Consider the following 27,100-nt stretch of genomic DNA (forward strand, 5'->3'; position numbering starts at 1 on the left):
GAGCATTGAGGCGATTTTCAAAGAACAAGTTCTTCCCCAAAGCATTGGTATATGATTCTAAACCTTTTTCTTTCGATTTCCCATTGCATTTCATCAATTTTCATCCTAAAATCTAGGGGTTTTATGGTAGAAATTAGGAATTTGGGTAGAGTTAAGGCTTTTTGATTAATTGGGATTTAGAGCTCATTTTGGGGTCGGATTTCGAAACTAATTGTATATTTGGGCTCGTGGTGAATGGGCGATCGGGTTTTGGTCCGAACCTCGAGTTTCGACCAAGCGGACACGGGGTCGATTTTTGGCTTTTTGGGGAAAATGATAGAAAACCTATAATTAAGCATTGAGTATGAATTCTTTAGCATTTATTGATGTTGTTAAATTAATTTGGACTAGATACAAGTAATTTGGAGGCGAATTCTAAAGGAAAAGGGGTGTTTGAGGCTTGAGTTGGCCGTGGAAGTTTGAGGTAAGTGTTTGGTCTAACCTTAGCTTGAGGGATTAGGAGTTGTGTCTTATTTGCTATGTGTTAATTGTGGAGTACGACGTATATGCAGGGTGACGAGTATCTATACGTCGTTGTCAAGCATGCCCGAGAGTCTTGTATTGTAATTGTTGTGACACCGTTGTGGTATTTCGTGCTTCATATGAGGATTATCATTATTGTTCCCTTGCTGGGATGTTGTTGTTATATTATTTTTCCCTTGCCGGGATATTGTTGTTATATTATTGTTTCCTTGCCGTAATTCTTTTATAATTGGTGTTGATAAATGAAATGGGAGCGGGTTGCACGCCTGCAACGGTATTATATGAAATGGGAGCGGGTTGCACGCTTGCAACGATACTATATGAAATGGGAGTGGGTTGCACGCCTGCAACGGTACTATATGAAATGGGAGCGGGTTGCACACCTGCAACGGTATTACATGTGTACTTGTTTCTTATTTCCTTATCTTTTGCGGGTAATTGATTTATGATGTTCCTTGCATTTCTCTATTGATATTCTGTTGTTATCTGTTATTCCCCACAGCATGTTTCCCCCGCCCAACTTTAGCTGTAATTATCTGCCTTTATTTTCCGCTGTATATGATTTAACTGCATAGGTTTATTTGGTAGTCTGGTCCTAGCCTCGTCACCACTTCGCCGAGGTTAGGCTAGGCACTTACCAACACATGGGGTTGGTTGTGCTGATACTACACTCTGCACTGTGTGCAGATACTGATACCGGAGCGTTTGGACCGCAGTGAGAGGGCTGTCTTCAGTCCACTCAGGCGACCCGAGGTAGTCCTGCAGATGTCCGCAGGCCTTGGTGTCTCCTCCTATCACTTCTCTTTCTATTTTTACTTATTCAGAGGTAGATTTGTGTATTACCATTCAGACCTTATTTTTAGTATTCTTAGATAGTCCGTGACTTGTGACACCAAATTCTGGGTAGTATTGTACTTCAGATTATGTAGAAATGTTTGGTTGAACTACTAAGTTTTCGTTTCCGCGTTTCTGGTTATTTAATTTATTCCGTTGTTTAATCACTTAATACTTTGAATTGCTGAACATGCTTAATAAAAAAGGTAATGAATTGATAATACTCGGCTTGCTTAGCCTTCACGAGTAGGCGCCATCACGATTCCCGAGGGTGGAAAATTCGGATCGTGACATAAAAAGAACATGGTATTGAAGTGGTAATAGTTAACTTGTGGTAATGATGCATTGTATTGTGTACCAAATTTTACCAATATAAGCACATCTCAGATAGAGATCACTTGCAAGGATTCAATATGAGAATAATATCTCGTTGTTGTATTGGTCAAAATCTGACCATCACGACCGAGCTGACCAACGTCCCGCCTAAGTGATCGGGTAGCGAAAGATAGTATAACCCGCTCCATACCCCTTTCCCGACATCCGACGAGTCGGAAAGAGCGGCGCCTAAAAGCACGACTAAGACACATTGCAGGCAAGAGGACGTCGGGCCAAGCAAAGGGCAAGGGTGTCACGACTATATATAGCAGGGGAAAGCTTTCAATGAAGGGGGGGTCCTCCTATCTCTCTCTAAAGCTAAAAAGCTCTCTCCTAATATTCTGAATAGAGAGAAATTAATCTCTAGAAAAATATGTAAAGTTGTCTCCTCATCGATTAATGGGAGACGCAATATTGAATCTCAATAAGATTATTTACATTTTCTTCACTTACATATGATCCATATTGCTAGCTCTTTGATCTGGAATTTATTATGTGTGACTAAGATTTACCCCTTCATTTTTGATTGATTTGTTCAAAAAGGTTTCAATATCTTTTGAGTCAAACAATTTGGCGCCGTCTGTGGGGATTTCTTAGTGAAATTTCCTAGTCTCTCCCAGATCAAAAACAAGAAATACGATCGCTTACCAAAAGAAGCGCGAAGGAAAAATCCAACCCACGCGAGACAAAGGAGCAGTGCAGTAGGGGGAGGAGAGCCAAACAAAATTATCAAGCTTAGAAACCTTCGCCCCATCAACCATCGATACGCCAAACAAGGCGAACGACGTTACTAATAAGTTCTCCCTCATCGGACTACCAGACGGGGGCAAGGAAAGTTTCATTCTAACTTGCCTCCTAATCTCTGCTCAAGTAGGAATACAATGGCCGTGCAGGCGAACGAATAAAGAAACACCTCAATCAAAGGACGAAAAACTACTGCAAAACAATTGTGATACTGCCCGCCGGTGATACCTCCAAGCCGGAAGACAAGAGCCAGACAAGGAAACTACAATTTGCGCGCAGAGCGAACTTAAGCGAAACCGCAATGTTTCGCATTCTCTGATGTTGTACCCTCCGTTGCAAGCAATGCCAAACGGACTGGGACACTCCCAGAAAATATCTCGCTCTCCAAAAACTGGGAATGATGACGAGTTACTATTTTGATAAGTTTGAAATAACACCCTTTAAGGCCAAAGGCCTTCGCCAAAAAGAGAAGAATTCGACCTCGATTGAACGACAACGGGTTACTATTTCGACAAGTTCGAAATAATACCCTTTAACGCCAAGGGCCTTCGCCAAAAAGAGAAGAGTTCGACCTCGATCGAACGACGATGGGTTACTATTTCGATAAGTTCGAAACAACACCCTCTAAGGCCAAGGGCCTTCGCCAAAAAAAAGAAAAGTTCGACCTCGATCGAACGACAACGGGTTACTATCTCGATAAGTTAGAAAAAACATCCTTAAAGGCCAAGCGCCTTCGCCAAAAAGAGAAAAGTTCGACCTCGATCAAACGATGATGAGTTACTATTTCGACAAGTTCGAAATAATACCCTTTAAGGCCAAGGGCTTTCGCCAAAAAGAGAAGAGTTCGACCTCGATCAAATGACGATGGGTTACTATTTCGACAAATTTGAAATAACACCCTTTAACGCCAAGGTCCTTCGCCAAAAAGAGAAGAGTTCGACCTCGATCGAACGACGATGGGTTACTATTTCGACAAGTTCGAAATAACACCCTTTAAGTCCAAGGGCCTTCGCCAAAAAGAGAAGAGTTCGACCTCGATCGAACGACAATGGGTTACTCCTTCGCCAAAAAAGAGAAGAGTTCGACCTCGATTGAACGACGACGGGTTACTATTTCGACAAGTTCGAAATAACACCCTTTAAGGCCAAGGGCCTTCGCCAAAAAGAGAAGAGTTCGACCTCGATCGAACGATGAAGGGTTACTATTTTGATAAGTGCAAAATAACACCCTTTAAGGCCAAGGGTCTTGACCAAAAAGAGAAGAGTTCGACCTCGATCGAACGACGACGAGTTACTATTTCGACAAGTTCGAAATAACACCCTTTAAGGCCAAGGGCCTTCGCCAAAAAGAGAAGCGTTCGACCTTGATCGAACGACGACGGGTTACTATTTCTACAAGTTCGAAATAACATCATTTAAGACCAAAGGCCGTCGCCAAAAAGAGAAGAGTTCGACCTTGATCGAACGTTCACGGTTACTATTTCGACAAGTTCGAAATAATACGGGCCTTCTCCAAAAATAGAAGAGTTTGACCTCGATCGAACGACGACCGGTTACTATTTTGATAAGTTCGAAATAACACCCTTTAAGGCCAAGGGCCTTCGCCAAAGAGAAGAGTTCGACCTCGATCGAACGACGACGGGTTACTATTTCGATAAGTTCGAAATATACACCCTTTGAGGCCAAGGGCCTTCGGCAAAAAGAGAAGAGTTCGACCTCGATCGAACAACGACAGGTTACTATTTCGACAAGTTTGAAATAACACCCTTTAAGGCCAAGGGCCTTCGCCAAAAAGAGAAGAGTCCGACCTCAATCGAACGACGACGGGTTACTATTTCGATAAGTTTGAAATAACACCCTTTAAGGCCAAGGACCTTCGCCAAAAAGAGAAGAGTCCGACCTCAATCGAACGACGACCGGTTACTATTTCGATAAGTTTAAAATAACACCCTTTAAGGCCAAGGACCTTCGCCAAAAAGAGAAGAGTTCGACCTCGATCGAACGACGACGGGTTACTATTTCGATAAGTTTGAAATAATACCCTTTAAGGCCAAGGGCCTTCGCCAATAAGAGAAGAGTTCGACCTCGATCAAACGACGATAGGTTACTATTTCGATAAGTTCGAAATAACACCCTTTAAGGCCAAGGGCCTTTGCCAAAAAGAGAAGAGTTCGACCTCGATCGAACGACGACGGGTTACTATTTTGACAAGTTTGAAATAACACCCTTTAAGGCCAAGGGCCTTCGCCAAAAAAAGAAGAGTTCTACCTAGATCGAAGGACGACAGGTTACTATTTCGACAAGTTCGAAATAACACCCTTTAAGGCCAAGGGCCTTCGCCAAAAAGAGAAGAGTTCGACCTCGATCGAATGACGATGGGTTACTATTTCGATAAGTTTAAAATAACACTCTTTAAGGCCAGGGGCCTTCACCAGAAAGAGAAGGTTTCGACCTTGATCGAATAATGACAAGCCACTATTTCGATTAGTTCGAACTACTAAGGCCAAAAGCCATCAGAAAGAATAGAAGGAAAGAAAAATTGGGACTCGCCATACATGCGCCTATCATGCACCAATGCCATAAACAGTTGGAATAAAGTTGAAGTACAAGGCAAATAACGAAGAAAAAACTCTCCTTTATACAAAGTCATTGTGCGGACTATCGCTGCTTATATATGGCCCAAGCCAACGATATAAAGGGGGGGGGGGAGAAAGAAGAATGAAAAGGAAAGGGGAAAGAAACAACGACAACAGACGACGAACAACTATAAAAAAACAACAAACAAACAACTGAAAGTAAGTACAGCCAAGGACAACATTATTCATTCGGCGTCATCACCGTCACCATCACCATCTAAAAGAAGCCCTCCATTACCATCATCCGCACCCCCACTAGCTTCAGGCGTCGCCACATCATACCCACAATTGATGCGAGCCTCCCGCGCTTTCACTCATGCTTCTTCATAGGCAACCTCAGTCATAGTACCCGCCTCCCACAAACTCTTATATATATTCCGCTGGGCTTCAGCGTAAACCCAAAGCTTGTGCATATGGCGGGGAACGGCGGTGGAGGAAGACTCCATCTGAGCCAACAGTCGCCCATTTTCTGCCTTTAGTGCTGCGACCCGATCTCCCAGCACCGATGCCTCTTGATCGATCTCGCTGATGCGCTCCTCGAGCCTTACCTCCATGAGGGTAGTTGTTGCTCTTTTCAACTCATGTTCGGATTGAAGGACGTGGATGGTGTTCTCCAGGGCCGCCGCCCTCGACGAATCCTCGGACCAAGCACCCTCGATGCTCTCCAACCCAACGACTTTGTTCTCCAGCGCGGTCAATTTCCCCATCCATTACACGCTTATTGCCTCGACCTTGATCAAGTTCCGATCCATCTCTGCCTGCATAGACCTCAATCTCTCCTGCAGATGCTCACATTCTGTGGCGACCCCCTTGCCCAACTCGAGCTCATCGTCCTTAATTCGAAGTTGCTCATCGAGCACACTCTTGCTGGGGATAGTTTGCATCAACTCCTGGTCCCTTTTCTCTAACTCCTCACCAAGAGCCCGATTATCGGGGTTTGCCTCAGCCGCTCATGCATCTCACGGCACTTGTTGCGGTAGCAACGATACTTCTCCAACATCTTCAAGAAAATCTTGGCCCGAATGTTGGCCCTGCGATGCTTTTCACTTCCACCATTTATGTCTAAAAAATGTAAAGACAGGTTAAAATCGTATCATCAAGAAAGACGAGGGAAAAGCGAAAGTGAGCATAACGTACCCTCAAGCCCATAACGGCTACCTCATCCATCATATCAACGTCAGGAACACACCGAAGGGCCGCGTTCTCGGCTTCGGAGCATAACATGCTGAACTGCGGCACCAGGTCCTCTATCTCCCCCAAGAGATTGGTATCCGAAGGGATCTCAAAAATACGAGATGAGCCTCTCGCATGAACCACCGAGTGAGTAAGGCCCTCCTCAAACATCCTGACATCATCAGGGTCGAGGTCCGACCCGGATTCATAATCGTCGACCACCATGCCTTTCCCTATTTCGGCAGCTGAAGGGGGAGCACGACTAACTGCAAAAGATGAGGATACGTCCGAAATTATGACGGAGGCCCTGGAGATCTGATTCTCCACCACGATAGGCTGTTGATCACCAACAACGGCAGGAATTTCTGATTGAGCCGAGGCAATGGCCGGTTCCGTCCCTACGGGAGGAGCCACGACAACACCCTCTCTAGAGCCCGTCATGGGAGAGTCGTCCAGATGAATCATTGTTGGGGCGCAGTCTCAAACTCCACTCTCCATCTCTTCGGCGGCCCCTCTTCTTCCCCAGTAGACGGTGATTCACCCATCGGGCAAACAACATAGGTCGGGACCTCATCATGAGAAGTGGCCCTCGCAGGAGTAACCAAGGTCGTAGACTCAACTGAAGCAACCCTCGATGAAGGTCGGGCGATGGGTACCACGACAGGGTGAGCAGATCAGGCCAGCTGACAAAAAGCTTACGGAGGAGCCCTTGCTCTCCGAACCCTCCCTGACATCGACAAATGACACATAAGAAGCCAAGTAAAAAGAGAGGAAGAATAGCAGACAGAAACGTCATCTCACCTGTAAGGGGCCTGCGTCCGAACCTGTCATGAAAGGTCGACCATGTGCGAATCCCTACTATATGGGGAAGGATGACACCCACCCAGTCATGAATACCTTCGACGGGCGGAGGGGGTAATCTCTCAGCTACAAAGACATGATAAAGTTTAGTACCATAACAGAAAACGGTCAGGCATCTCACCGACTAAAGATACAAAAATTTACTTGCAAAGTTCCACTTCTCAGGGAATCCCGTTGGGTTCGCCACAATGTTCTCAGTCCGCACGTAAAAATAATTCTCGTAGAAACGACGGTTGGTCCTGTTTTCCATCTTCACCACCAGACTCCTCGATCCCCGAGGACGCATGTGAATCATCACACCGCGAATAAGTTGAGGGGCGAAGATGCTGAGCATATGGTCCAAGGTGACCTCACGACCAACGAGTTCTGCGTACTTAAGCAGCATAAGGAATAACTTGTACAAATACGACAAAGGTTGGGCGGGGCGTACCTCATAAAATGGCAAAAATCCACCACCAACAAAGAAAGAGGAAGTGTGTACCCTACAAGGAAGGGGTAGGCGTAGAACACGCAGTACCCGGGGCAGTCAAAATGAACTATGTCTTTCCCCACTGCCGATCGCATATCAACGTAATTGGAAATTCCTCACCTTTCTTTCAAATCTGCAATGTCTTTTTCTCTCATAATGGAGTGGACAGGTTCCAGTTTAACCCTGACGGGAGTACTGAAGTCGGTCGACTCTCTTCCAGGGCGAGGCAGGATCTCAATCACTGATGGGATCTCCTCAGCTTCCACCACATCTACCCCTCCTGCGGTTTGAGCAATACTTTCTGGTACCGGACTAGTGACAGGGAATCGACGCGAGAAGAATCGCCAACCATTTTGATCAGAAGACACGCCAAAGAAATAACGAAAAGAAGGGATGAAAAATTTCAGTGAACAAGAGGGCAAGCAGAAACTTGGGGTATCAGAAAGAAAGTATATCTACAGAATTCTCTCAAGTAAAATGGGAAGGAGTGTGTCAATCGAATGATAAGCTCCCTCTATTTATAAGAGACATAAATCCTCCAATCACGAAACCCAAGAGTCGCTAATCGAATCTGACAGGGCACGAAACGTTTTAGTTCCCCAGGAACGTGTATATTAATGGCGGTAACCACGAAACAACTCTTTGACACCAAACTATGTTTCGGTTCCGAAACCGCCGCAACGGTCCATGGGAATCGAAAGAATGCCACCACTCTGCCAAAAACCCAAGAAATGTAACTAAGGAACGAAGAGTCAAAAGTCAAATTTCGCTCGAACTCGTAACAATCATGATCCATCTGTCGAACCCGACAGAGGACGATCCCGACACACGGAGGGATTAACTGCATTAGTCAAAATCTGACCATCACGACCGAACTGACCAACGTCCCGCCTAAGTGACCGGGTAGCGAAAGATAATATAGCCCGCTACATACCCCTTTCCCGACATCTGACGAGTCGGAAAGAGCGGCGCCTAAAAGCACGACTAAGACACATTGGAGGCAAAAGGACGTCGGGCCAAGCAAAGGGCAAGGGTGTCACGACTATATATAGCAGGGGAAAGCTTTCAATGAAGGGGGCTCCTTCTATCTCTCTAAAGCTAAAAAGCTCTCTCCTAATATTATAGATAGAGAGGAATTAATCTCTAGAAAAATATTTAAAGTTGTCTCCTCATCGATTGATGGGAGACACAATATTGAATCTCAATAAGATCATTTACATTTTCTTCATCTTATATATGATCCATACTGCTAGCTCTTTGATCTGAAATTTATTATGTCAGACTAAGATTTATTCCTTCATTTTTTGATTAATTTGTTCAAAAAAGTTTCAATATTTTTTGAGTCAAAGAGTTTGCCAATTCGAGCGCATGTTTTGCTTTGATTTCCGTTACAGTAGTGGAATGACTTGATCATTGAAGACATATACTGTATCCTTTTTAATCATATTGTTCATTCTGGGACCCTTTCTTTATGTTGTCAATTATATGAATTATGCACTCGGTTTCCACTAGAAAAACATTTGTGTCAATTGATTGAGTTGTAATTTGTTCCATATTGTATTAATTGCTACTAAGGTCGTTGTCTTTTTGTATTTGTCAAGGACGTCGTTCATAGTCGCCGCAACTCAATTGGCCAAATATGCCCTCAAAACACAGTTGCCTATTTGTGGTACCAACGTTCTAATCTTAAATCATATTTTATAAGTTTATCTTCTTCATATTCTTTCTTTATTCTTCTAAGTTTTTGTTGTGTTTCCTTGCATTTGAAACGTTCTGTTCGGGAGGTAGTGTTTGTCCTGGCTCCCCATTTGGCAAAAGACTAGTACATCTTGCTCAAGACCTCATACAGTCACTAAATGTTTTTTTAAGGTATATTTTGGAGAGATGCGAGTCCGAGACTGGAGGAAAGAGGAGTCATGTAAAGCCTAAATGAAAGGCTGTAACAATAACGATACAACTATATTTTAGTCCCAAACAAGTTGGGATCGACGATATGAATCCTCATTCCTTTAATTTAAATGCATAACGAGATTAACCACTCTTGAAGGAAGCCAATGTCCCAGGGTCTTGGGACTCGTTATGATAGAGTTGTTTTAATAAATAAGATAAGACAAGAAGGAAGGGTGTAACAACAAAGATAATACCCTCGTGTCTAAGCGCATCAACTTTTTAATCATTAGATTATAACTCCAATCCCATTAATGTGCAAAGTGGTTTGCTTCAAGAGGAGAGTCAATTGCTTGAGAAACAATATTCACAAGCATGATAAACAAGGCAAGTTGCACGCACAACCTGTTTCTAACACTTAAAAAACCAGCCAATACAAACTACCTTTGGACCATTTGCTTCTTGAATATATAGCGACAGCTCATCTGTAGACCTCAACTGATGGGACACTATAATCATTTTTTCAAATTTTTTAAACACGTTGACTCTCAAATGGTATGGCTTCAAAATATTTCAGGAATTTCATGCCCATCCACTAGCTCACTTCTTTTCTGATCTTTTGTTTTAAAAGGAAAAATTCCAATTTCTTTTTCTTGAGCGAGATATCGAACTAGTAAATTGTAATGGAGACTAAGGAAAGCGATATAATGTTGTATGAAAACATGCAAAACATAGAAACTGTAACATGGTAAAATTTTCACGTAGCACCCAGTTTTGCGCCTCCCATTGAATTTGTCTTCATTTAAAAAAAAAATTAACTGATACCCAATATTTGAATAACTTCAGTTACATATTTTTCTTTTCTTCTTTACTATTGGTTTCTTCTTCTTTATGCTTAGTTGCAAAATGAGTTTGTTAAATTTATTATTGTTTTGACAATTATTTGATGATTCGAAGAACAAGTTTATGTTTTAAAACTTAAGATTCGAAATCTGAAGTTGCATTTAATAGATTGAACTACTTAAGATTGGAATTTTTGAAGTTGCATTTGAAAGATAGAAGAACTTCAGATTTGATTTCTGAAATTGCGTTGAAGAGATTGAACTACTTCAGATCCGAGGCGGTACACTTTGCAATATTTTATGCAATGTGGGTATAACTTCAATGGTACCCCAAAAGTGGGTACTCACTTTTGAAAAAAATTAAATATTATAAACCACAAAGAAAAGATCAAAAAATCAATTAAAGTGGACCGGAGGGAATATATATTAAAATTACAAAAGGAATAGGGCGGATGCCGCACCTATCTCTTGTGTGTGTGTATATATAGTTAAACTTATACACACAATTCAAATATACTGTCTCAAGTAGTAATGAATTCAATAATACTTGCAATTGATGACTTAAAATTTCAGATCTGTTTTTGGATTCAGTAGAAGGAGAGTTTTTTTTTAGGAGTATACTGGAGTTTGATCTGTCTAGGGGTTAAGGGATAATAAATATGGACCACTAAACCACTATACGATGGGGCAATTGTCTGTATCCTTTCCCCACCAAAAAGTCCTACTAATATATTTCTTATTGTACATTCACCCTACCAAAACATATGATGGAAACCTTAATCCTATGATATACACACATCTCAGACTTTAATAAAAGTGTGTACAATAGGAAGCATAGAAACATAGGTTGCATCCAATCATTTTCAGACCCCCATTTGTAGCTTCTAACTCTTTTATAGTAATTCCTTTTGGTCCACTGAAAAAGAATAACCACGTTCAAAAATATCCCGTAGAAACAAATCCGAGTATTACAAATTCCATACTAGAATTTATTTACTACTATCTTCTTGTGGACATAAATCTAGTAAGAGAAAGTAACCATAACACCAAAACATCCAAGATTATCTTTTCGGCTATTATTTTCGGCTATTATTTTAAGAAAGACTATGCAATATCATTTTTCTTACCGCGACAATCATTAAAATAATGTCAATTTTTTGAGAAGTCAAAACACATTATTCAGTTTGTGAAAACTAATTCTAAATAGAGTATAGCTCCTATATATGAAAGTGTAAAAGAAATTTTACTATGAGATTATCTAAAAAATAAAATTACATGCCACCGTTCATAAAAATGGGATCACTAACTTGAAAAATAAGGAGGCTACCTATTGTCACATGTTACAATACAATACACTTGTTAGTGTAGAACTTCTTTAAATTGCATGTATATATGATAAATCCTTCTAATTATGTGAATTTATTTCTTCTGTTTTAAACACGGTAAATGTATGCTATCTCTTCCAATAATTTACTTCTCATTGCCATTTTTTTTTTTGCTTCCAAATGGTCGGTCTTATTTTGTATCATAAAAATTCTTTGGAAAATTTGACCTTAATCTCAAGCAGAGCTGGCAATGTATATATATATATATATATATATATATATATATATATATATATATATCATGGGAATCGGAGTCTCTTCTGCTTATTTCCGATATTTCATTTTTATCTGTTACTCCCCGGGGGGATGAATAATCATATCCACAGTGCAGAGGAAAAAGCAAAAGCTGAAGAAGCCCTCGAGAGTTTGTCTTAGTAATGTCTCTTTTAGAGAGAGAGAAGAGGATAGGAGAGGAGAGAGAGAGAGAAAGAATGGATAAGGCTTTGAATCTCTCAAAACAAAGAGATGCTGCATATTTCTACTACAACTACACATGACTATACCTGCATGGTGTGTTGCACTAAAAGCAAACAATGTGGTGACTAGGGGAGTGTGTTGTGGGGAGCTCTATTCCTTTGCTTATATCTGTGGTGCAAAGAATCTGAGCTGTGTTTTCAGTTTTAAGTTTATAATTAAGGAAAAAAAAAGGAGTATTTCGGTGCACTAAGCTCTCGAAATACGCAGGTTCAAGAAAATGTCAGACCATATTGAGTTTTATGTACGCAATCTTATCTTGCATTTCTACGGGAGATTTCTGCAGCTTGAACTCATAGCCTCCTAGTCAAGCGACGCCAACTTTTACTGTCGCCCCAAAACGCGGAAACACATTGCATTTTTTACTCTTTCTCCCGTGCCATTCCTAAATGATCAGTTTAACTTCTATATAGCATTTTAAATTGTTTTACTTGTCATCTAATATGTAACCGGCAACAACTAGAAACCTTAAAATTATGGCGGATTATCTGTTACAATAAGTTAAAATATACTGAAACGTACCTTTTTTATCTTAATCAATGTATATAAGTTAATTCCTTCCCAACTTGCAGAATCTAAATTCCTAGAATTCTGAAAGATATAGAAAAGGAGAGAGAAACAGCAAATTAAAACTGTGAGTTGAGTCCAGTCCAGTCCAGTCCAGAGTAGACCAGACTGTATAACATAAGGCTAGACGTTACTTTGCTTTTGCCTCGAAAAAGAACTATGTTCAGTAACTGATGCACGTGCAATCCAGTATCCAAATGTAACTCATGTCTCCTTCTTCATTCCTAAAAACCCTAATTATTCTGAAATTCTTGAAGTATAATGGTAAAAAATTTAAAATGTCTGATTTTTGGGGAAAAAGAAAATGCAGCTGGAAATTAAACTTAGGAGTATAATGCTGCCCATACCTCTCCTTTTGTTTTCAATAGTTTGCTACCAAACTCTCATTAATCTTCTTCAATGTTGTCAGCTAATTATATTTAATATTACTATTATCAAGAAAAACATTGTTATTATTACAACTCTTAGGATCATGATTATGGAATAATGATGTCCTTTTCCTATCAAATGAATTCTCATACAATCATGGAAAGAGTTGAAACTAGATTTCACAAAGCAAACAATGAGTTTACAAAGTTAACTTCATTTGATCAAATTACAGCCACATCATCTCATATCATAATCAAACTCACAATCCAAAAAACCTAACTGAAAATGCAACTAAACTCAAATTCATCATGTGATGTAATTGAAATTAGGAAAAGAATTATGAAAAAAACCCTCAGATAGTCAACAACTCGAAAACCCTTTTCCTAAATCTCGTTGCTATAGTGTTCTTGATGATGAGAAACAAGAGAAAAAGACACCAAGAGTTTAAGCTAATTAAACAAGTAAATAAAATCAAGAGAAAATTACCCCTTCTATGAATTTCAGCAAGTTAGAATGGCGAATGTCATCCTTCTGTAGGGTCATGTTAATCTTCTCTGTATCGTTTCAATTTTATCATATACTCCTCGAAAGAGCCAGCTAGTTAGAATGGAGGTCTGCCGGTTGCCCAATAGGGTTCAGTAGGTAACTGAATGGAGTTGAGAAGATTCGGTGGCATTCCATGAAATAGAGATGGGTCCGCCATCAATTGTTGTTGTTGTTGTTGTCCTGGTCCTCCGATATTTCCAGGAGGAGATCCCAGTGTCCCTCCTCCTGGAACTGGAAGAGGATTTTGTTCATCTTCTTCTAACGGAAGTCTCTCATAAGCTGCATTGCTAAACGACGCGGCCATAATCACAACTGGTCCAGATGCCATAAGTGCACCAACCACACTACCACCAACAACTTGACCTTGTCCACCAGCTAAATATATAGTCAATCCTGAAGCTGCTGGCGGAGCTGGTGGTGGTAGAAATGATCCAGCTAAACTTAAAATCTCAAAACGGCCATGTAAAGTTACAATTGCACCAGGTGAAGCTGGTTGTCTTAAATTAACATTAGTAACAATACCAGTTCCACTCATAATACACACACCTCTTTGTCTTCTCCTTGCAAAATTTGAAATACTATCCATAATATCACAACCATCAGCAATTTCCATAACATGGGTTCTAAGAGCATTGGCACTATCTCTAGTGATGATAATTGGTGGCTTTGGTTTGTTCTTGGATCCAGCTGGTCTTCCTCTAGGTCTTCTATTGATCTCTCCTTCTCCTGAATTTCCTGTGTTGTTGAAGATATAATTAAGACGATTTTCTAACAACTTAAATTTTTAGATGAGATCAGTTCAATACCTGTAATACCTAATCCGTCTTTCGATTCCCCACCATTTGAATTTTCATTATTGTTGTTGTTGTCATCGCGCTCTCGCTTTTGGCCAGACATGTTTAGGCCACTAGTTCCACTTTGTTCATCTTCTGAGTTTTGCTGGTGGAATTGATGTAAATTGAAATCTCTAGTATGGAAAGGAGGTGGGAGTGAATGATTTAGTGAATCCATATATTCTTTAACTTCAATTCTACTACTTTTCTTGAGAGGGAAATCTTGAAGCCAAGAAAAATGGAAGAACAAGCAAAGCTAAGGGGAAGGGTTTGTAATGATTTGTAAAGATAGATAGTGGGAGGAGGAAGCTTAAAAAAGGAAGAGAGTAGACTTTGGGTTTATTGGTCTTATTTTTTCTTTTTATTCTCTTTCTTGCTTTCTGGCTTTTTTTGAGGAAAGAGGGGGTCTTGTTTATTGAATCAAGGTACTCATAGTCTTCATCATAAAGAAGAGGGAAAGTGGGGTTTTGGGTGTAACCCACCCAAAATTCTTAGCTCCAAAATTCTTCATCATCATACTATGATTCCACTTCTTCTTCTTTGTATGTATAATAAGAACAAGTGAATCTTGGGGGTACTTTGCTCTTGAAAAAGACTTATATCTAGTAGTTGCTTTGAGTTAGGGTTAGCCAAAAACTTAGCTTGGAAAAAAGAGAGATTCAGATCAAACATTATATGGTTTTTATTTTTATTTTTATTTTGTTTAATCCCTATGTCCAAAAATTTATGTGGTGCCGTTCAGATTTTAAGAGTCTATAAATGCGAATAAAGAATCTCTATGTTTTTTTGAAAGAAAATTTATATATTTAAAAACTATGCAAAATATATAATCATTCAAAATATAAAAAAAAAATTGCGATTAAAAAAATTTGTTTGACTTTAGAAATTTAAATAGTGACACATAAATTAGAACGGATGGAATAGTTTTGGTTTTTGTTTTTTGGGCGGTGGATGGGTCCTCTCTTCTTTCTCTCACTAATTCCCGTGGTGTTTATAAGGGAATCAATGAACAATTTTAATTTATTTTTACATATGAAGAACCCCATATCCACCTTTCATGCATATTCAACCTATTTTTTGTCATTTTCTTTGGCCTGTCTCAATCCATTAATTTCTTTCTTTTCCTTTGACCATGAAAAGAGGAAAAGAAGATGAAAAAAAATACATTTTCTTCTCTTCACGTACTCAGATACAGATATTTGATTGGTTAAGGTTTTCTTATTTTCGTTTTGGTTAGCATATTATATTACCTCATGTTTCACAACTTCTTGCATAGTCGCAGGGAGTTAATTTGCTCTTCATATATGTTACTAGTTAACTGGTTTTTCATATATGTTCATTACAAATTTGTACATAATTGTGAAGAACCATCATTCTCGTCACAGAATGATGGACAAATTTTTCATGAATTTGACGCTCTCTCACGTGTGGACTTGATTCTTTTTCATCGTTCAAGCACATGTAAATTCTTTTTAATTATGGGTGGCGGCTGTGAGACTCAAAACCAGGACCTCACTTCAAGTATGTGATCGTCTCCTCTACGAACTTAAGTTGTTAGAAGAGCAATTTTGTTTAATTATGTCACAACAAAAATTTGTCCTAGCTAGATGCATGTTCTCTTGCACTGACTATCACAAACTTGTCATAAATATTTCATTACATAACTTAATTTTCTTTCCTTTGGTCAAGGGTTCGAATCGTATAATCAGCCTCTGATGCTTGCATTGGGAAGATTATTTACATTACACTCCTTAAGATACAGCCCTTGCTCACGTTTTGTATAAACGCCGAATACTTCGTGCACCGGACTTTCCTCTCTTTTCTTTGGTTTGTCCTATTAGCTAGTAGAGAAATAACTGAGGGAAGTGAAGATAAGTGAGAGTGATAGTAACAAGATGTAAATAGCAGCTGGCAAAATTAAATTAGAAGAGTATTTCTAGTCTAGAATGGAAGAACGTGTGCATTTGTGTGGTTCCTTTTGGATGGGGTGAAGTCATGAATAGTGGTGGGCTGGTCAAGTTTCAATTTTTCCAAGAACCACATGCACCATATCTTCTGCAACCCTCTTATCTCTACTCTTTTAATTTTTCTCAGTTTTAGTGTCCACATGGGGTCCACAAAAGCTTCTCTAAGTTTGATACGTGTCACTTCCCTCGCATCCCACGAGTCTATTCTTTGAAATTCAACTCTTGCCTTTTCCCCCTTCGGGTCCTAATTGCCTCTCAATGATTTTCTTTCTCTTTATATCTTCCCTCGCATTTTTTTCCATTTTGCTAAAAAAAAAAAAAAGGCATAAAGTTGATCATGAATCAATGGAGCAACAAAATATGTATTTTGGTTGGTCAATAGACTAAGGAGTATCGTGGGATGAATGAGTGTGTTTCGTCTTTAATCAGAGATCTCGAGTTTGAGTCATTTGAAATATAAAAATCAAGCTACAAACTTTTAATAGGACTTATATAATACGGTGGTTCTGTATTAGTCGGATCAGTAAATTTCGAAAAGATCGGCTAGAAAAGGATAACAAACAAGTTGGGCCACTAAGACTAGGAAGCTAAGGTGAGGATATATATGCTCCAGCTTTGCAAACTCATAAAGCTCCCTTCGACTATCAAGTTGCACATATATTATAAAATCAGAAAAAGTCCAGAAATTTCTTTTTCCAACATGTATGCAGTTGCTATATATAGTATGAATTGAAAATATACCTCAAATATATAATGCTAGCTGGCCAATAATGTTTGGATCACTTCGTTAATAAATATGTTACCTTACATGATAATACCATTCATCTCTTCGCCAGCCCTAGCTAACACTACTCCTTTATGTATTTGACGCTACGGAATTATTATAATTAAATTAATAAAGGAGGCAAAAATTAATATGTGATTTCTTCTTATCTTTCTAAATTTGGTCGACAGAGTTTCCCGGTATTGTAATGGTAGAAAATAGTAAATATTTTGTAGAATTAGTCGAGATGTGCAAGCTGGCCAAGACACCAGTTAAAACTAAATAAATTATTATGACTAAATCAACATGATTTAGAGTTATGATGATTATACTTTGACTACGTAACACGAAGAAGCTTGTGGGCTAATAATGTAATCAAAACGAAGTGATTGTTGAATTGTTTATATATAAAAAAAAAAAAAAAAAGAATTCAATGGAGTACAAAATATAAGAAAAGGACCTAGTTCCCTATAAGAAACAGAAACATAATTCGGTGAGAGAGCAATCTAATGTTCGATATAATCACCAATAATTAAGGAGATTAATTCAACCATTACAATTAGATAATTAGACAACCAACAAATGCAAATATTCGATCTTCCATTTCATGATTAACCAGTGACCCCAATAAAATAATGACAGTCACAAAAAAGTTAATTACAGGTTTAACCAGCTAGGTTGATGTGAGAAAATACATACTCTCAATGGCTTTCCTAGTGTAAAAAATTTCCCAAAAGAAATTAAGTAAATAGATCAGTGCTTTTTTGTGCAAAAATATAGAAACTGTTATAAAATATAACCCAAAATAACAATATAGAACAAACAAAACAAACTAAGAGATATAGATAGAAAGAGAGGAAGAGAGATTCTTATTTCTTCTTCAATTGTGTGTATTTTTCTATCTATTACAAGGCCTTTATATAGGCATAAAAAGTGAAGAAAATATGTCATGGAATATGTCATTGAACATACAAAATATGTCATTAAGCATTTGAGATGAAGATCATGGAAGAAGAGTAGACATCCACCATAATGTGATATTTATCATAACACTCCCCTTGGATGTCCAAAGATAATGTGCCTCGTTAAAACCTTATTAGGAAAAAAAACTCTATGAAAAAAAAATCCTAGTGAAGGAAAAAGAGTACACGTGTTTAGAAATACGCCTTTTGGTTGCCTCGTTAAAAACCTTGCAAGGAAAACCCAGTGAGACAAAACCTTGTAAGGGAAAAAGAGTACAACGCGTATTAACTCCCCCTGATGAGAGCATCAACTCACATGCTTGAGTCTTCGCATCCCAATTTTGTACACCAGTTTCTTGAAGGTTGATGTTGGTAGAGATTTGGTGAACAAATCAGTCATATTATCACTTGAACGAATTTGTTGCATATTGATATCACCATTCTTTTGAAGATCATGTGTAAAAAATAACTTTGGGGAAATGTGTTTTGTCCTATCTCCTTTTATAAATCCTCCCTTCAATTGGGCTATGCATTCTGCATTGTCTTCATACAAAATTGTGGGTAGTTTTTCACACTTCAAACCACATTTGTCTCGGATAAGATGTATTATAGACCTCAACCAAATACATTCTCGACTTGCTTCATGAATAGCAATTATCTCAGCATGATTAGAAGAAGCAGCTACGATTGATTGCTTAGTCGATTGCCAAGATATGGCAGTACCGCCACATGTAAACACATAACTTGTTTGAGATCGAGCCTTATGCGGGTCAGATAAATACCCAGCATCGGCATAACCAACAAGATCGGGATTGCAATCATTGCCATAAAATAAGCCCATATCGGTAGTCCCTTTTAGATATCGCAATATGTGTTTGATCCCATTCCAGTGTCTCCTTGTAGGAGCAGAGCTATATCTTGCTAAGACATTAACCGAAAAAGTTATGTCAGGCCTTGTAGTGTTAGCAAGATACATTAGTGCACCAATTGCACTAAGATATGGTACTTCAGGACCAAGAAGCTCTTCATTCTTTTTTTGAGGTCGAAACGGGTCCTTATTCACATCAAGTGAACGAACAATCATCGGAGTACTTAATGGATGTGCTCCATCCATGTAAAACCGTTTCAATACCTTTTTAATATAGGCAGATTGATGAACAAAAATCCCATTTGTCAAATGTTCAATTTGCAAACCGAGACATAATTTTGTCTTTCCGAGATCTTTCATCTCGAATTCCTTCTTTAAATAATCAGTTACCTTTTGGAGTTCTGTATGAGTTCCAATAAGGTTTATGTCATCAACATATACGGCAAGTACAACAAATTCCGATGTTGTTTTCTTTATAAAAACACATGGACAAATGGCATCATTTATATAACCCTTCTTTAATAAATACTCACTAAGACGGTTATACCACATTCTTCCTGATTGCTTTAGACCCTACAAAGATCTTTGCAATTTGATTGAAAATGTTTCCTGGGAATTTGAATTTTATGCGTTAGACATTTTAAATCCCTTGGGAATTTTCATGTATATCTCATTATCAAGTGAGCCGTAAAGGTAGGCTGTAACTATATCCATTAAATGCATGTCAAACTTTTTATGGACAGCAAAACTAATGAGATAACGGAATGTTATAGCATCCATAACAGGAGAATATGTCTCTTCATAATCGACACCAGGCCTTTGTGAAAATCCTTGTGCAACAAGGCGTGCCTTATATCTTTGTACCTCATTTTTCTCATTCCTTTTGCGTACAAAGACCCATTTGTAGCCAACAGGCTTAACACCATTAGGTGTTTGGACTACAGGCCCAAAAACTTCACGTTTTGCGAGTGAACTTAACTCTAATTGGATTGCTTCTTGCAATTTTGGCCAATCAAGTCTTTGTCGACATTCTCCAACAGATTGAGGTTCAAGATCCTCACTTTCTTGCATAATGCTAGATGCAACATTATATGCAAAGATGTAATCTGTCACTATATCCATTCGATTCAAATTTGTCTCAATATCGATTGGATTTATTGATAGTTCCTTATTTTCGTGAGTCTCAGGCTCATTGATTTCCTCATGAATCTCAGGATTGGTTAAATCGTGAATTTCTTTATGAGACTCACTCGTAGTGTCATCTTGATCATTTGTTTTTCTTTTTCTAGGATTTCGATCCTTGGAACCTAATGGTCTGCCACGTTTTAGGCGTGCTGTTGACTCATTAGCTATGACACTAGAAGATTGTCCAATAGGGACATCAATACGGATTGGAACATTCTCTGCAGGGATATGTGATTTTGTTATCCTTTTCAAATCCGTAAATGCATCTGGCATTTGATTTGCTATTTTCTGCAAATGGATAATCTTTTGCACCTCTATGTCACAAATAGATGCACGTGGATCAAGATGAGACAATGATGTATTTTTCCACAAAATTTCATGTTTTGTTTCTCTAATTTCTCCTCCTAATTTTGGGGAAAATGCCTCATCGAATCGACAATCTGCAAAACGAGCAGTGAACAAATCTCCCGTTAATGTTTCAAGGTAACGAATAATGGAGGGTGATTCAAACCCAACATATATTCCTAACCTTCTTTGGGGACCCATCTCGGTGCGATATGGGGGTGTTACAAGCACATATACAGCGCATCCAAAAATTCTTAGATGAGATATATTAGGTTCATGACCCAAAACTAATTGCAACGGGGAATATTTGTGATAATTTGTCGGTTTGAGATGAATTAGCATTGTTGCATGTAAAATGGCGTGACCCCAAACAGAAGTGGGCAACTTCGTTTTCATGAGTAACGGTCTTGCTATCAATTGCACACGTTTAATTAAAGACTCTGCAAGGCCATTTTGAGTGTGAACATGAGCTACAGGATGTTCCACTTTTATCCCAATTGATAAGCAATAATCATTAAATGCTTGGGATGAAAACTCAGCAGCATTATCAAGTCTAATAGACTTAATTGGATTATCGGGAAATTGTGCCCGTAATCGGATTATTTGTGCCATTAATTTTGCAAACGCGAGGTTGCGAGATGACAATAGGCATACATGAGACCATCTAGAGGATGCATCTATTAAGACCATAAAATATCTAAACGACCCACTAGGTGGGTGAATAGGTCCACAAATATCCCCTTGTATACGTTCTAAAAACGTAGGGGACTCAATCCCAACCTTTGTTGGTGATGGTCTTATAATTAACTTGCCTTGATAACAAGAAGTGCAAGAAAATTCATTATTTAAAAGAATTTTCAAATTCTTTAATGGATGCCCATTTGAATTTTCTATGATTCGTCTCATCATAATTGATCTAGGATGGCCCAATCGATCATGTCAAAGTTCAAAAGTATTGTAAGCAGTAACCTTTTGGTTTAAGATAGAATGTGCCTCAATTGCACTAATTTTTGTCCAATACAGGCCACAAGATAAAGATGAGAAATTCTCAATAATTCTTTTCTGGCCAGAGACATTCTTGGTAACGATGAGATATTCCATATTATTCTCATCTATTGTCTCAATATGAAATCCATTTTTGCGGATATCTTTAAAACTCAACAAGTTCCTCTTGGACTTGGAGGAGAACATTGCATTCTCAATGATAATTATTGTTCCCATAGGCAGAGTTATAGTAGCTCTTCCAGAGCCTTCAATTAGATTACTACTACCAGAAATTGTAGTAATATCTGCCTTACACATACTTAAATGAGAGAAATATTTCTTCTCTTTGAATATTGTATGTGTCGTACATGAATCAATTAAGCAAATATTTTTATAATTGAACTTTGATCCAAGTTTGCTTTGAAAGATATCCATATTTGCTTCCCATAGTTTGACATACAAAAGAAGTGCTGATAACGTGCTATAAAATATATAACAATATAGAAAAAGCAAAACAAACTAAGAGATATAGATAGAAAGAGAGGAAGAGAGATTCTTATTTCTTCTTCAATTGTGTGTATTTTCCTATCTATTACAAGGCCTTTATATAGGCATAAAAAGTGAAGAAAATATGTCATGGAATATGTCATTGAACATACAAAATATGTCATTGAATATGTCATTAAGCATTTGAGATGAAGATCACGGAAGAAGAGTAGACATCCACCATAATGTGATATTTATCATAACAAAAACGATTTTGGGCACCCAATTAATCCTGGATTTTATCTTCTTAGTTATCTCTAATATCTTTGTGCAAGTTTAACTTGGTTTTTCGGCTTCAAAGGCAAGGCATATAGAGGCATTAGAAAACAAAGGTTTTTTTTTCTTTTTTTAAAGTTTGGCTCTCGTATGATGGTAAGAAATATTATATATTCAGCTCGAAATCTCTTAGGATTCTTTTGGTTACTAGAATTATTTTCATAATCATCGTATAAAATTGTCTGAGAAATTTGACTGTTGTGCTACGCATATTGAGACAAACTTTGTGGTGGAGATTTGGAGATGTGATCTGTTGAAGACTATGTGAAGAAGGTGGATCAAGTTTATTTTATCAGAAATTCAGGCCAGGAGGAGAATTGTTAGGTGTTTGTCCAGATTTTCTTATCATAATTGGTTTTCCTATCTCATGAAGGAAAGGACAACATATTTACAATAATTGGGTTTTTCTTTTCCTAGAGGAAAATATAATTCTTCTATATTTGGCTTGTCCTTTTCCTTGTAGGAAAATGATTGGAGTTCTATAAATTGAAGATCTGTCCTTCTCATTCAGCAGTATCCACAATGTAGCCATACAGATTTGAGAGTCGTGTTTAGGGGGAGAACTTTACGGAATAAGTGTTAGTGTGTCACTTGTGTTTGCCTCTTCGTGAGGTTGTTCTCTCGATATTTTGTACTCTCTTTTATTATCGTGGATTGCTCATCTCCACTCGTGGACGTAGGTCAATTGATCGAACCACGTTAAATATTTGTGTCTCTTTTGATATATTTCTCTTTTGTTGTCTGATTTATCGTCGTTGAGGGTTTGTTTTGCTAGCTTCCGCATGACACCTGATTTTTTCGGTCCTAACAAAAACTTAGTTCGATGTAAGTAATACTACTATTATAATTGCTTACTTAAATATTGGTATAATTTTATAACACATGTAGCGTGTGAGATATTCATTTAAGGATTACCTATACCTATACAAAACTAGTAAAATAACAAAATTGCTCTTCTGCCACAAAATGTGATTAAGAAGATCAAGAATAAAATTAGAAATAAAATATATCCAAGGGTATAACTAAATACATATTGTTTGACTCAAAAGATGTTAAACCTTTTTAGACAAATCAATCAAAGATGAAGGGGTAAATCGTAGCTGAAGATAATAATCTCTAGAATAATAGTAAGTAAAGAGAAAAGAGTTGCCAAGTTTTTTTTTTTTTGTTCGAGATTGATAAGTTTTCCAGAATATATCTCCCTTACAAGGTCCTGTCTTCTCCCTTATATACTAGAGAGAAAACACTCGGAATTATAAGAAATAAAAATACAAGGAATATTCGACGGAATATTCTTAATGTCTCCTAATGGGCTTACATTTCTACAAGGGTCGTACAGTTTCTACTTTTGCCTTAAGGTCGTCTCCCTCGGGACGCCGATTCGAAGGTAGTCGGTCATTGGTCGTACTCATCATAGGTTGAGGTCGGTCAAATTTGGACCCATACACATATCTTAAATTCTATCATTTATTCTACTCTTTAATACAATAAATCAAATAAATTATAGACTAAATATCTAAGAATTATCAAATCCAATATTATAGTTCATGTGCATTATCATCCTAAAATAATTTTGTCGAGTAACCAAATAACCCCTTACAATTTTCACCACTTGGGTAAATAACCCCTAGGTGGGGAAGTCTTTTCTTGTTTGGTCTTCTACCCGCTATCCGATATTTACTTTGGGATTCATACCATGTAAAACTATTAAAAGAAAAAGTATTCTCTATTAAGATTTTTTTTCATTGCGAAAAATTGAATCCGAGACCTTTCATTTAGAGTGGATATGAGAACACTAAGCTCCCAGTTTGCCCATAAATTTTGGCTTTATTTTTTCACATAAAAAAAATTAAAATATTGTTTGTTTATGAAATATGATCATGTTTTGGGGAAAAAAAATTCAAAAATTTTCAATTTTAGGGTAGTTTTTTGGTGAATTTTGTTTTCTTCTACTCACAAAATTTTAAATTTTCTTCAAAAAATATATATCTAAATACAACTTTAAACTCATTTTTCAAGTTTCAATCAAATCTATGTCCAAGTGCTAGCTATGGTTCCTAGATGGAGAAGTTAGGGTGGTGGATCATGGACGTGGGGTTTGACCGCTTAAATATGAGAGATGAGAGCGTGCAGAGTTTAGAAAGAAAAGACGCGAAGATAGCGCTGACACAATTTAGGGGCTGCACTGCCACAAAATTGCAGCGGCCAGGCCACGAGCGTTTCTCTCTTTCACTCCTTTGCACAATTGCGCCACTGTTTGATTGGCCAAAAGACAACAATAACAGTTTTTCTGCACTTTCCCAATTTATTTTTGCTTGTATTCTTCTTCTGGTCCCCAATCTTGTAGTATTACTTCAGTAATTTTTTCTCCCTCGCATAACCTCTTTTTGGCCGAATTCCTAGAGATGCTCTTTGTCGGCTCCATCAGCCTCCTCCTCTTTCTCCTTGCTTGGCTAACCCAAAAAAGGATGGCATCCTTTCGATTGATGAGTATCATTGATCCTCCTGATGGTAGACGATTTGGTAGTCTTTTCAAAGGGAAGAACCGATCACATTGTAAATTTATGCAAGGTTTTCGAAAGGTTAAGAAAATATCAATCGAAGATGAACCCGAAAAAATGTGTATTTGGGATAGAGCGGAGGCCTTAAATCAGTAGAGTAATAGCATAGCTATTATTGACTAGACCCTTATTATATTACTTAAGCCTACTATTTTTTCAAGATACGAAACGAGTAGCCGAAAATGGCTGTCCCTGTTGATCCTCTTGAGGGCAGAATGTTAGTTACCGGTTCGGACGAATCCAGTAGTTTTTATTTGAAATAAGTTATAAGTTCGAAGACTAATTCAAATTAAACTGATAACCTTTAATTTCTAGCTATGGTCCCAGCTCTTGTCAACTTCCGAAGTTTCTAACCCAACGCCATCATCAAATAATTTATGTCTCATAGATGCTATTCTTATCAATTGATCACACAGAGTCACAGACCATAAGCCAACCCATAAGATGACAAGGAAAACCATATGCGTTATCAATATTCAAATACTACGGCATAAACTTCCCAGAGGCAAATATATCCATAAGACGACAAGGAATACTCATGCACATTTGAGTTCTTCAAGATCAAGGCAAGAGATTAGTGATTTTTAGAAACTTTCAATAGCTTTGATTGCTAATTACGCGATTATATATGCTGCTACCTTGTTGTCTTAATTAACCATGTCCTTTTCTATGAACATTTATCCACGTGTCATCTGAATATATAATAATAAACTACGACTTGGTTAAATCAAATCTACAACATAACTTCTTCTTTTTTTAAATTAAGTTATATATCTTTTTAGACAAAGCAAGTTACTATTATTAATTTTATCAGATTACTCATTAGTACTTATTATAGATATTTATATATAAATAACTTAATTAGTTGTATAAATACTGCGAGATTATAAGAAATTACTCTTTTCATGTTTGGGGTGGCTGGAACAGTTGGTAAAGAAGGAAACAACAAATTAAAAGTGAGCCAAGTCCATGTGAAAGGCACCTAAATTTTTGCTTTGTGTTGTACTCGTGTACTTATCTTTCCTGAAAACTTAGTTATGGGTTTTTGAGATTAACAGATAATAATAGTAGTTTAATGAAATGTCAATTCTTTAAAACTAAGAAAGCGACAAAAAACTAAATGCATGTGACTGGTGGCCATCTGTTTGGAATCAAATGCAATTATCACGTAGCTTATTAAATTATTTAGTTTGGTTAAGTGCACAAGTTCAACCCTATCTGTTACTAATTAATTTAATTATAAATTTGCTGTCAGCGCTGTCACACTAGGACTCCAAGAAGATGCCGCTTCAATTCCATTGGCAATTAATGGCTTTCTCGAGTGATTAATGCTTCATTAATTTCCATAAACGGGTTATGGCCAATTGACCATTCCATCAAATTTCTCAACAGCTCTAAGATAACCTACAATACATAGATACTATAACAGTTTGATATCTAAATGCTAAATTAAATGAAACGTTATTACTCTCTTAGGTCCACAATAAGTGGCCAATTTGGTTTTTTATTTTGGTCCAATATAAGTGTCCATTTATATAATCAAGAAAAAATTTAATTTATTTTTTCAAAATTACCCTTATGTACGTATCCCTAAAAACGGAAAAAAGTGCTTGTACATCATGCCCCTTTACAATTTTGAATTTAAGAAAATAACCTTCTTATATCTCTCATATATAAAAGACAGATCTCTTATGTGTAAATATAAATCTCTCATGTATAAAAAAGAGATAGGGTCATAAAACTAAAAACAAGTTTGTGAAAAGCCAAAAAACCAATTGACTCCTCACATTAACTATTCTACAACACTTAATTAAGGGAAGTTTAGTCACACTAATTATTTTTGTCTAAAATTTAGTATTTTCTTAATGGATGTGTCCAAAGCAAATTGATCACTTATTGTGGATCGGATGGAGTACTTAGTAGTATATCAGATTTCAGTTTCTTTTAAGTTTTCCTCATCCTTTTTTTTCATCTCTTCATTTTTTTTTAACCCCTCCTAATTTAGGAGGATCTATAGTGTTTCGACACTTCTTTTTCAGCGTAACTCGAACTCAGAACTTGACGATCGTGGGTAAAGATACTTTTACCAACTCAGCAAGCCTCACTTGTCCTCTCTTATATTTCAAT

At 37.7% G+C, this 27,100-nt stretch overlaps 2 protein-coding genes and 1 non-coding gene across 4 annotated transcripts; all 3 read right to left on the minus strand.

Moving 5' to 3' along the window:
* Positions 1-13,333: 13,333 nt before the first annotated feature.
* On the minus strand, positions 13,334-15,111 carry LOC104215656 (AT-hook motif nuclear-localized protein 22-like). Of its 2 annotated transcripts, none has more exons than XM_009765501.2 (2): positions 14,499-15,111; positions 13,334-14,418 (listed from the first exon to the last, which is right to left on the minus strand). In XM_009765501.2, the coding sequence occupies exons 1-2, from the start codon at positions 14,692-14,694 to the stop codon at positions 13,739-13,741; spliced, it is 876 nt and encodes a 291-aa protein (XP_009763803.1). In that variant the 5' UTR covers positions 14,695-15,111; the 3' UTR covers positions 13,334-13,738. The 2 variants fall into 2 exon arrangements, with proteins under 2 accessions (XP_009763803.1, XP_009763802.1); XM_009765500.2 differs by having other exon boundaries at positions 14,490-15,106.
* Positions 13,630-13,731, minus strand: LOC138876588 (U6 spliceosomal RNA). Its single transcript, XR_011401934.1, has one exon. It is a non-coding gene; the product is annotated as a U6 spliceosomal RNA (small nuclear RNA).
* Positions 15,112-16,698: 1,587 nt separating the features above from the next.
* On the minus strand, positions 16,699-20,198 carry LOC138876298 (uncharacterized). The gene is made up of 4 exons (XM_070155210.1): positions 19,974-20,198; positions 19,467-19,547; positions 19,183-19,340; positions 16,699-16,789 (listed from the first exon to the last, which is right to left on the minus strand). The coding sequence occupies exons 1-4, from the start codon at positions 20,196-20,198 to the stop codon at positions 16,699-16,701; spliced, it is 555 nt and encodes a 184-aa protein (XP_070011311.1).
* Between the last annotated feature and the right edge of the window lie 6,902 nt (positions 20,199-27,100).

The sequence above is a fragment of the Nicotiana sylvestris genome, chromosome 8 (genome assembly GCF_000393655.2).
Source record: "Nicotiana sylvestris chromosome 8, ASM39365v2, whole genome shotgun sequence".
NCBI lineage: Eukaryota > Viridiplantae > Streptophyta > Magnoliopsida > Solanales > Solanaceae > Nicotiana > Nicotiana sylvestris.